This window comes from Mustela lutreola, chromosome 3 (genome assembly GCF_030435805.1).
Source record: "Mustela lutreola isolate mMusLut2 chromosome 3, mMusLut2.pri, whole genome shotgun sequence".
Lineage (NCBI taxonomy): Eukaryota > Metazoa > Chordata > Mammalia > Carnivora > Mustelidae > Mustela > Mustela lutreola.
The window spans coordinates 173,533,641-173,546,180 of NC_081292.1; the positions used below are offsets into that span (position 1 = coordinate 173,533,641).

At 44.1% G+C, this 12,540-nt stretch overlaps 1 protein-coding gene across 1 annotated transcript in view; it reads left to right on the top strand.

Annotated features, from left to right (window-relative positions):
- Window positions 1-12,540, top strand: part of DNER (delta/notch like EGF repeat containing) — a 315,989-nt gene that overhangs the window by 166,492 nt on the left and 136,957 nt on the right. The window contains exon 5 of the mRNA XM_059167803.1: window positions 9,327-9,472. Within this exon, the coding sequence (XP_059023786.1) occupies window positions 9,327-9,472 (146 nt within the window). The remainder of the gene's footprint in view (window positions 1-9,326; window positions 9,473-12,540) is intronic.

Genomic DNA, 12,540 nt, shown 5'->3' on the forward strand with positions numbered 1-12,540 from the left:
TTAGATTAGATCATAAAGATGGAGCCCTCATAATGAGATTGTGCCTTTATAAGAAGAGGAAGAGGCCAGTTGAGGGCATGGAAAAAAGACAGCTGTCTCTAAACCAACAAGAGAATCCTCACCAAGATCCTGACCATGCTGGCACTCTGATCTCAGACTTCCAGTTTCCAAAACTGTGAGAAATAAATATTTGTTGTTTAAACCAGCCAACCTATGGTATTCCATTAGCAACCTACACAGAAATGACTGTGACAGTGGTGGTGATGATGATGGTGATGGTGATGATGATGATGCTGGTGGTGGTGGTGATGGTGATGATGGTGGGGATGTGATGGTAGTGAAGATGATGGTGATCATGGTGGTGATGATGATGATGATTATGATAATGGTGATAACGGTGATTATGGTGGTAGTGATGATGGTGATGATATTGATGGTGGCGATGATGATGATGTTGATGGTGGTGATGATGATGGTGGTGATGATAGTGATAATGATGATAGTGGTGGTGATGGTGATGATGATGGTTATGTTGGTGGTGGTGATGATGGTGGTGATGTGATGGTGATGATGATGGTGATGGTAGTGATGATAATGATAGTGATGATGGTGGTGGTGGTGATAATGGTGATGATGATGATGGCAGTGTTGATGATGATGGTGATGGTGATGAAGATGCCTTACAGAGTTCTTACTACTTAGTTGCACTGCACTAAGAGCTTTGCCCATACTAAGACCTTTAATCATAACCACCAGCCCAGGAAATACGTAGTGTTATTAGTTCTCTTTCAGAGAGAAAGAATCTGAGGCATGAATGGTGTAAATAACTCTCCCAAATTCAGAGCTGGGGAGAAGTTGAACATCTGGTGGTTGAGCCTATATAACCTCCCTTTAACCTCATGTAGGCACTTGGGCCTGGTTACTCATGTTAGTATAAATCGTAAAGCCACTAAGTAGGGAGCACTCATTTGGAGTTAATCAGTAGATATTGTGGGCACTCACTTCTGTAATGTGAAACTTACACCATCTATAGAATAAGTAAAAGTTACAATTAATGATCGATTATACCTACCTGTTAATGTGCACATTTAGTATAACCATGTATGATAAAAGGAATGACATTAGGTGTTTTTCCTAAGCTTGTGCTCAGTTCTCTCCCACTCCTCCCCTGTCTCATAGGGGAGCCACTCTCATGGTAGACCCTGCTTTGTGAGTACTAAGGAAGATGAAGGAGAGGGGGAAGTGATGGAATTAGTATTTTGTGAGATTGCAACGTGAAAGAGTAGCTACATGGTGATTCCTTCTTAGTCAAGGGGCAGAGGCAGCACGGGGAAGGAGTTTGTATGATTCCTTTGCACATCTGCATGGATTACAACACAGTCTAATCTGTTGCAATAGAGGACCTCAAATATATTGGCTTAAACAAGTTCCCAGTTTATCTCTCTCTTATGTTAGAAAGTAGAGGTAGTGAGTCCAGCCCCAAGAGGACAATTCTACACCCTCACCACACAAACTCCATCTCTGGATTCAGACTGACATCCCCCATTGTCATAGGGCAATGGGATGCAGGGGCAGGGGGGAAATGGACAGGGCAGCCGTTGCTCAGTCTTCGTGGATGTACATCACTAAAACATCACACATCTTGCCCCTGAGTAACTGAGGAGAGGCGTGTTCTTTAACCGGGTGGCCCAGTTCTCAGCACAAACTCCCAATGCTGTTATTCAAAGGATGTGGGGAAAGAATGAACCACTAGGCAACTAGCTGTTACTCCCAACTCAAATATTCAAGTCTCAACTTTGGAGAAATGATTTAGTCTAATATTTGTAGAGAATGGAGTATGGTAGGACATGAACATCTTGAAAAAAAAAAAGTTAAACAGAAATACAGCACTCTGGGCTAGTAACCCTTAATTGTGGGAATAGCTATTTCTTTTGGAAAAGTATAGAACGTCAACCTAAGGAGTCTCCATATAAAATTTTTGTTCATTTCATGAGCCTGTGTTTTGATACTGAATTTTCAGAGCCTCTCTACAGGATGAATAGACAGAAGGTGCCAATGAGATGCTGATAAAGCTGGGAGGAATGGGGAAGGGCCACTGTGTCTGACAGTAAGATTTGCTGAGAATCAGTCATTCTATCTTCAGGTGATAGCAAGTGGATCGTATTTTTTTTTTCTCTTTCTAACAACAGCTTCCCTTATCTTTGCAATTTCTTTTATTTTGGAGCAAATGATATTACTTAGTATATACTTTTCATCATCATTCAGCCAGGGATAATCCACCCAGTGATTCAGATGAGTTGGCAATGATAGTCATATTTGGTCCATCACTGTTATGCGCCATTGTGTCTCCTAATTCAGAAAGCATTTTGGGCCCTCCCTTACTCAGGAACCCACAGAAAATGAGACAATCTGTATGAGTGAATTTTCCAAAAAGCAAGGTGCTTAAGTGTCAAAACTTCAGAGTAAGCAGGTAAGTAAACAATGGCAGAACCCAGTCTTTACATGGAAATCTAAAGAAAGCTTTGTTTAGAAAAGACAGATGGACCTTGAATGAGGTCCTGGGATGGTCAGGGTGGCCGGGTTCTACATGGGTATCATGATAGCTTTTTTGGTCTGTAGTCACCTTTCCCCCTTAACTCCTTCCTGGTCTGCTGGCACTCAGCACACATGCAAAATAGCAAAGGGTATTAGTAAGCTTTGCTTTATTGTCGTGTGGCCCTGGTCTAGGTTCATATTTGCTCCCTGCCCCAAGCTCTCATTGTCTCTGGACTGACATTGTCAAAAGACGAGTTAGTTCTCAGGTTATGCTTCTCAGCCTACAAGTACAGAGTCACGAATCCCTGGGGATCCTGACTAGCTTCTTAAGCTTTGCACTCATCTCTATCCTCCCTTCTTAAAAAAAAAGTTGGTGCACATACGCCATTTCATCCCTGCTTTTGTGGAACCAGGTGTGGGATTGGGGGTGTTTGACTTCCCAATGATTATGTGAATGCAGAAACCCTGGGTCTCCAGCTGGAGCAGGAATCCACAATATTTCAAGCTTTTCATTCCTATCTTCTGCCAGCCATGGGACTTCCTGGACTGTGAACAGTTTTTATAGGTTATAGGTTTATGCCAAATGACTTGCCAAGTCTTAATAGGAAAAGTCGGCAGTCTGTTTCCAACACCTACTGCTCAAGTATTCATGGCCAGAATTTTGTTTTGCATGTATGCTTTCCTTTAACAGGAAAGAAAATGGTCTTTAGTCAAACCACTGAAGTGAGAAATGCAAATCTCATTTGCTGTTAATCCCAATGAGGTATTAACTACAAAGTCCATTTAAAGACTCTTTAGTGTTAATATTAAAGAAGACCCATGATAAAATAAACAGTTAATGGCCTGGAGCCAGCCATCTTGTATGCTCTGAACAACGCTTGACCACTCCACCCCGGGGATAATGACCAGACCCCCTTTCAGTTGCTCTCAACTTCTCATTGGCACCAGGGGAGGTGAGTTTGGGAAAGTCACTGGTTTGAAAGGGCTGTGATGATGGCAAAACACTTTATTACCTAGTTAATGAGCATAGTGAGGGGTTGTAGGCAGGGCAAAGCATTTGTATGTTCTTGTGTAGAGTTAGGGGGGAAGGAATGGGGAGAGGGGGAAGGAAACCCACTTTTTGTCACCATAACTAGTTACTTGAGGGTGTTAACAGATCTCTGGATGATCTTCGGAGAACATTTTCCTTCATTATGGTTTTAGAATGCATTAGGGAAATCATCTGGTTGTATAGCCAGTAGAGGGGACTCTCCAAGGTAAGCGGTATCTTTTCCCTCTCTCCTACCCTTCCCTCCCTCCCTCTTCTCTTTCTTTCCCAACATCTGAATATTGAGTGGAACTATGTGGCATCCTTGAAATTTTTTTTTTGGTCAGCTACTACAGTTCCCCCCCTCAATGCTGAAGTGTTCTTCTCGTAGTTCTAGATGTCCTTCATGCTGCAGAAATCTTGTCTTTTCTTATCAACCCCACCATGGAAAAATCATGTAGCTATTTGTTTTAGTTTATTATCCTAGCACAATTCTGTTGTGGTCTGATGTCAGTACATAGCTAAGTTTATATTGTGAATGCTGGCCTGTCAATCTGGATTCTGGGCCCTGTTCTCTCTCTCTCTGATCACGAGGTGCCCTTCCCTGTCCCAGTAGTGCAACACCGTCTGTATTCAGATGAGGCCATTTAAATATTCAGATCCTCTGATCGGGCTCTTTCTGCCTCTCTGTCCTCATCAAGGTGCTGGCTATTGACGCCCTGATGTCCTCATCTGTGTGACACATTGACCTCTTCCTCCATGTGACACATGACCTTCTCCTCCATGTGACATACTGATCTCATCCATGTGACACACTGACCTCCTCCTTCATGTGACATATCACCTCCTCATCCATGGGACACATGTCCCCCTCATCCATGTGACTTGGTGACCTCCTCCTCCATGTGACACATGACCTCCTCCTTCATGTGACATATGACCTCCTCAGCTCTCTTGGCTGGCTCTTCCTCAGCCTTTGGAGCTCACCCTAAAAGCAGCCTCTTACTTAGAGCTAGATAAGCATCTGCTGGATGTGGAACAGAAGGGCTCAGCTTCCCTCCAGCCCCATGCTGCTGTCTATCCTACCCACCCCACCGCGCGCGTTTACTCATTGAAGCGCACGATCTGTCCACGTAAAGTGACTCAGTATTTTTGCCTCATAGTCAGAATCATAGACTTGGACCGTACGCAATGATGATTTAAATATATGTTTATTCATGAACATTTTCAAAGAACTCCAGTCTTCTATTTGTTGTGGTTGGGATGAAGAATATATTTTCTCAGGAGAGGGAGAGGGTGAGAAAATGTGACTTAAATGGGAGAGCCCCTGAAGCTTTGGATGGAGAGCCTTTGTCTTCCTTCTCCATTTCTGCTTTCTTTGTGTTCCTGTGTGAGGGTCTCCTTTCCTGGGGTCTCACACACTTTCTGTCTTATGCTTTGTTATTCCTCTTCAGTCTTCCTGCCTCCTTACCCCCTCCTAACTTACTTTCTGAAATCTCATCCTTCTTTCTAAATCTCAGCTAGCTCTTTCCCTTGCTTATTGTTAATGTAAACCAGGCTTCCGCTCGAGTGCCACCATGGCCTGCTGTGTAGGAGCAGTTCTGTAGTTTTGGTTTTTTTTTTTTTTTTTTGGGAAGGACCATAGAAGATGCTGGTGTTGCCAAGAGCCCATTCTGAGAAAGCTCTAGCAACAGAACAGGAGTGTCCTCCTCATTCAGACTTCATCGGTTTTGTCTCCAGTTGATTAGTTGGCCTATGGATCTTAGAATTCCGAATATGAGGACAAGCGTTTCCATCTTGGTCTGTATCAAGAATTATATTAGGTATATTGGCTTCATGTTATTAAGGAAGAGAAAAAATAGTGACCATTTGCTCCGCATTTCTTTCAAGTGTGCTAGAAGTGCCCATCGGTTTGAGTGTTGTGTCAAAGAAACCACACTGGCTGTTCAACAACTTTCAAATGATCACTTATAAAGCCCCCAAAGAACTTAAAAAATAAGTTCTATTTCATTTCAGATTCTTCCTGCTGCCTCTTTGTAAAGGGTGCAGTTCTTGCTCTTGGCATGTGGGATTTCCTGAGGGCTGCTTTGCTCTAACCCAGCTGCAGTTTGATGAAGCTTAAATTGGACAGTATTACTTTTCATTATGAGCAGCTCCAAGCATTTTCCCTGAGACGGGATCAAAGGGAGGTGCCAGCAACTTACTGAAATTACAGTCTTACCTGGAAGGAGCCACCAGACAACATGCTCATCTCATGAGCAGTATACTGCTGAAAATAACATGCATATCCTTTTGACTTACATTGGGGGATTCAGTGACATAATTAGGAATTACATAGTAGTATGCGACACACTGTTGCAAAGAGTGATTTCTTTAATGGTTTCCTGAAGCATTTGAGGGCCAAAATGCTCACAGCCTTACGGAGCAAACAAAGCTAATATAGAAACCTTTATCAGAATTGTCTCCAAGAATTTTGGAGACTTAGGATGAGCCAGAGAGTATAAAGATTGTCTAAATAACACAGAAGCACCTAGACTTTCAAAAATAGATGTGTAAAAGGTGCTTTCAGAGGCTCAAATGCGTGCCTCTAATTCCACATGATATAATATTATTTATGTTCCTTAGATTGGTTTTTCTACCAGGCCAGTGGTTCTTAACTGGAAGCGATGTTTGAATTACTCAGGGAATCCTTTAAAAAACGTGCCTGCCAGAGGACCATCCTGGATCATTGATTCTAAGGCACTTGTGTTGCAGCCTGGCAGTATGTACTTGGAAAAAGCCCCTGCAAAATTATGAAGCTTCTGGTTTCAAAACTGGTTAAGGATCACTGCTCTTGACTCAAAGTTTGGTGTGGTAGAAACAAAGACTGCGCCATCTTTGTAACCTGGAGATCTAAGTGAGTGCCTGGTTTGTGGACGTGAGCTCAGTAAATGTTCTTGAGGAAATGGAAGCAAACAATCTAGCAAACCATACCATGTATATTTTTAACTACGCATTCATTTGGATTACTACTGGCTAAGTAAATTCAATAGTTGAGTAGAATTTTTAAAATAACCTTCAGAGGGAGGCCTCTTCTACAGAATCATAGAGCATTTTTAAAAAAAGATTTTATTTATTTATTTGACAGAGAGAGATCACAAGTAGGCAGAGAGAGAGGAAGGGAAGCAGGCTCCCTGCTGAGCAGAGAGCCTGATTTGGGGCTCGATCCTGGGATCACAACCTGAGCCGAAGGCAGAGGCTTTAACCCACTGGGCCACCCAGGTGCCCCTATATAGCAATTTAAAAAAAAAGATTTTGTCTATTTATTTGACAGAGAGAGAGAGAGAGAGAAAGTGAGCAAGGGAGCAATAGCAAGGGGAGGAGCAGAGGGAGAGGGAGAAGCAGACTCCCCACTTAGCAGAGAGCCTGACATGGGCCCCCATCCCAGGACCTTGGGGTCATGACCTGAGCCACAGGCAGACGCTTAACCGACTGAGCCACCCAGGTGCTCTTACATAGCATTTTGTGATTTAAATGTTTAGTAAGTAGGCACGTGATATAGTTTTTAACAACAATTTAATATGAAACCAGAGACCAAAGCAAAATCACAGAAGACACTTCTATAAATTCTGATATTTTTCCTCCATTATTTTATGTGTAAAAAGGTCTTTTATGATAAGACCTCTGGTAGCGTCCCACCATTGTACTAGGCTCCATTTTCCTATAATTTACTCGTAAGTATAACTTTATACTTTAAAGTATAACTTTACTCATAAGTTGATAAAAAAACTATTATTAGTAAACAGGAATTTATGCATTTGAGTGATTGCTCTTTTTTTTTAAAGTTGACATGTTGGATGGCAGGACATTTTAGAAAGTTTTCCCAGGTCATATACATACCCGTCTCTTGCCTTCCTACCAACCATTTCTCTAAGACTTTGTCCCTTGCCATTAAGGAAGCTTCAGTAAAGGTGGGTAGATAAGAAAGCATCTGAGACAGAGAAAAACCAGGGACCTGTACACGGGAGTGTGTACTCGGGCACAGGTGGACATGGCAGAGCTTGGAGGGGGTGGACTGTTGAGGAAAAACTCAGGAATAAGGTGAGATCAGAGCTATAATGTTGGGAGAGGAAGGGGTATTCCAGGCAACTGTTTACAGAGCTGGGGTGAGCCAGACATGAGCAAAGGCAGCTGGGAGATGGCTTAAGGCGTCCACAGAGTGCGGAGCCATGACAGAGGAAGTACTTCCCTCTGTAGAGGGAAGTGCCTTTGCCGGAACCATGCTTTCCTTCTGTCCCAAAGCCAGCGAATGATCAAGTTTTCAGTAGGACATCTTAGGAAGAAAACCACTAGTTCCCTATGGGTGTGAAATACCACTGTTTGTGAGACCTGTGGAACCTGTCTTTACCGAGGCACCAAGAGACGTTTGTCTCCTGGTTACAAACAGAAGCTGAGAGGTGTCTCTCCTTTGCTGTGACTTGCTTTAATATCCATCATAACCTTAAAACTTGTGGGTTGAATTAAATCTTACATTGCTGTTTTGAGTCTGTCATCTGCCTGTTAAAAACAACCCCAATGTTAATGGAGTACTTGACATGTTGCAGATTCCTGATCTCTGGGCACTCCTCGGGCCAGAGGAGGAGGGTGACCATTTTGTCCCATTATTTGAGACAGTCTCAGTTTATGCCTGTGTCCACTTGCAATCATGAAAGCTCTCCCATTTTGATTGGAAAAGAGTCCTAGTTTGGAGGATAAATTCTATGGTCACCCTATTTTGCGGTTATTTTCTTTCCCCAATGCAAGAGAAAATTGGGGCTCAGAGAGTCATGGATGTCTAGAATCACTGTTACCACCTTGTCTTAAGCACCTTTTATGGGCAAAGCAGGAGTCTGTCTCCTGGATAATGGAAATGTTAATGGTAGGTTGTTCATTTAGAAATGAAAACTTAGACATAAATAAATGAATATTCTTGTTAGAAAAAAAGAGACACTCTCCTAGGGAAAGCATCATATTATTGATGCAAGATACTTGCAGTATTATTTCTTCATTCCTGTTGGAGGCTATGTTTTTTTCTACATTTATTGTTACCTCCTATGTACAAGTAGCTGCACCAGTTGCAAGATCATTTGGGGATTAATATGACACATCAGGGATGGTTCGATCAATCTTCAACTGTGATTGGCCCTGTTTTATTAGATGGTTAAATCACATAACTTAATTGATTCCGTGTAGTCAGGCTGATGACAAATGATGCTAGGTATCCATAAGCCCATCATTGAATGTGTTCCTGTCCTGCTTATCCACCTGTCAGGACACTGAGAGCCACTCGGGCAGGCTGGCACGGGGGGTGGTCTTGGGAGATATTTAGTGCTTGTAACCATCCAAAGTAGCCAGGATGAGGAAGAGTCAGGAGGTGTGGGCAGGTGGCCTCTGGGAGAAGATGGGCTCAAAACTAGTAAATTCTAAGACGCTAATGGGAGGTTAGAATTAAGAGACAAAATGGCCCCTGGAAGAGATGGGCAGGAGCACAACAGCAGCATCTAATGCCATGACTGAGCGCCTGGTCTCTCCTTGGGCCTTAGGTATTTCTCATGTTGCTTGATCTTTCTTGAAAGGCCAGAGGTCTGAATGGCCACTAGTCACACACTTTATTTCTTGGCCTAGCATTACATTTTGTTTTGTTTGTCTGACTTGAATGCTGCGGAAAATAAACTCATCGTCTTGTGGAACGAATGTTGGTAAAGTTTTACTTTACATTTTCTTTTGTCCCCACCCCCGTCCTTAGGTTTTGTGAATGATTCTGTGACTAAATCTATTGTGGCTTTGCGCTTAACTCTGGTGGTGAAGGCCAGCACCTGTGTATCAGGGGAGAGCCATGCAAATGACCTGGAGTGTTCTGGAAAAGGAAAATGTACCACGAAGCCATCCGAGGTAAGGGGACACCTGCTAGCTTTTAAAAGTTATATTTACGTAAATATGTGTCTATACCTGTATATTGATACCTATCTATATCTATCTATCTATCAAGAATGAAAGGGGAGGGAACTAGTGAATTTGCTGAAAAATCCCTACAAATTTCTGGTTTCAGTTATACATTAGTGAGCAGCCTATGGATATCCAGTCTCTGTGTAACGTATAAAGTCATGATAACATGTCGGGGGCAGTGCTAGATTTTGCTTTGGGTGAAGTAGAGATGTTTTGAGAAGAACAGTCCTGCTGTCTGGTGGAAGAATCCAGAACAATAGCAGAGGCATTTACTTTCTGGTTGTTACGTCACCCACTCCTCAGACTTAGCATTTCTCTAGCACTGATAACAAAGTTACAGAAGCAAGAGAAAAGAATAAGAAGGAACAGAGAAGAGAAGAGGCAGAGTCAGGAAGGCTCATGTTATTTTTGACCTCTGCGGACCAGCGTCCTCAATGCTATGGTGGGCCAGAGTCCTGTGCCCCTTCTTCTTTATGGCTCAGGTCATACAGGCCATGGGGCAGGGGCAGAAGGACAAGTTCCTCCTCCTTGTTCTCTGCTGAGTGACAGGGGTCTGAGAGGCAGATCAGCATGGGACTGTGGTCATTGAGACCCACGTCCCCGGTACAGGGCTCTGTTAAAACAGCTTCTGCGGTGTACTTGGGTTCTGCCCAGCATCCCAGGAAAGGGAGACTCACCCCTTATGAGGGAGCCTGTTCCATTAGGGCACATCTATTCCTCTTGCCACTTGCCTCCATGAACCTCTCCCTGTTCCACACATTTGTCCACTGGAGTTCATGCAAAGTGAAGTGGGTCCCCCAGGTCCCAAAAGAGCGTAGTTTGTTTTAGGCCAATATTTTAAAAAATATATATTTTTTAATTTGAGAGAGAGTGAACAGGAGCCAGAGGAGACACAGGGGGAGAGGCAGAGGGAGAGGGACAAGCAGACTCCCTGCTCAGCAGAGAGCCTGACATGGGGCTTGATCCCAGGACCCCAAGATCATGACCTGAGCCAAAGGCATATTCTCAACTGACTGAACCACCCAGGTGCCCCAGTTTTAGATCAGTTTTACAGGTGGTGCCGGTGAACTTTCTTTGGAGAAACTTCCTTAGGGTAATGTCGACGCATTTGGTAATAGTGGTATGAACTTGGTGCAGTGAGGGGAGGCGGGGGGTGACGGACAGAGAGGTGTTGGGACATACTTTCAGGTGTTGCTTAGGTCATTTTGGAAGACCCATGGTCTTGATGTGTTAGGTGTACTATTTGTGGAGGCATAAATATACCATTTTCCAGTGAGATATTCTCTGCAGGGGGCAGAATGCCCTAAGGGAGTTACAGAACAATAATTTCTGCTAAATCTTTGAAAAGGAACACGAATGTAAACCAAAGCCAGAATGAAACCCCCCGGGCAGGGGATGGGGCCTGACATGGAGCCAGGAGACAGAGCCGGGGATTTCTTGTATAAAGCCAAGCCTGCGCCCTGAATCCCGTTGTCTTCCATCTTGCCCAGCAACTTGGGCCGTTTTCTCTCTTTCCTGAGGGGAAGCTTCATTTATCAGTTCATGGGTAGAAAAAAAGAAGTAAAGGATCTTAAGTGTTCTGCTGTGACAGTCGAGGCAGAGGAGGTTATAGAAGCTGAGAGAAGATGAGGAAGCAGTGGGGGAGCTCATCTGATAAGGACCTTCCAGACGAGAGGAAGCGGATAAGCCTGAGGAACGCTAACGGCCCCCGCTGGAAGAGCATCAAACCTTCCAAGTGTGAAGAGGAGACACATCGGTGTTCCCCAGATTCATCCTTATTATTCCGAGTGAACAGTCCTCAGGCCTCACTAGCCCTGAGAAAGACAAGAGTGGTGGACAAGAAATGGCTGAGATGGGGAAGGGAGGGCTGTTCTCGGAATCTGGGACTGACCCAGTGGTTGTTTCCTTGTGGGCTTTCTCTTACGGTGGATGAATCATCTGGGGAGACTTCTTACCCATACAGAAGTCACCATGACTTGTTTTGTTTGTATTTGTTTTTGTTTTTTGGAGACGGAGAGAGAGGGGGAAACAGTGCATGCATGTATGGCGGGCAGTGGCAGAGGGAGAGGAAAAGAGAAAATCTTAAGCAGGCTCTAGTAGGCTCAGCGCAAAGCCCAATGTGGGGCTCGATCTCACAACACTGAGATCAGGACCTGAGCCGAAAACGAGAGTCAGACACTCAACCGACAGAGCGACCTAGGCGCCCCACTATGTTTTCTTAGAACATGCATGTTGCTGGTTTACCCTCTTCCTCCGCATGGGTGTCATCTGTGTGACCCCTCTCCCCTAGAGGCTTTGCCTGCTGGTGTAGAATTAATTCACTGAAAAGGCAGCTGAAGCATTTAGTGCCTGGCAGGTAACTTCGCAAATCTTGCCAAAGTGCTTTGTTTTTTGTGCAGAAAGGTCTCAAGAGCCTTCCTGAAGAATCCATGCTAATTTTAGCAGGTCACTTAAAAGGAGGTACAGCTTCATTATGGGTGCTGGCTCTTTTGAAGAGCTCTGAGTGCCCCGCCTCCCTCCTCTGCCCCCCCATCCCACACCAGGTGTGAAACCTCTGTTGTTGTTGCTTCTCTCAAAGCCTGCATTTACCTTCAGTGAACTGCAGGAAATTGTGGCCAGTCGTCTTACCCAAGCCACAATAATTACCCCCAGTGATGCTAAGCGAATGGTTAGGCTGCAATTACCATGTCCCAGTACAGACTTGCCACATTGTTATCTTGGAGAGAACCATCTGGAAACCAGTCCTCCCATTCACAAAAACATGGCAGGAGTTGTACTACCTGTGGCAGGATTAGGAAGGGAAATTGGGCTGTCCCAGCGCTTTTTGTGATGGTTGTCAGTGGCTGTCCGGTGACTTGTAAACAGTTCAGTAGCCATAAAAGACTGTCGCTCTCAGGTTTCCTTCTTTGTACTGTTTCCTCAACTTAGAAGTGACATAGTGCAGTCTTTCCGCCAAGGCAAGAAGCCAGGCCGTAGTTCAAAACAAAAAGAGCTCTACTTGGTGGTTTAATGCG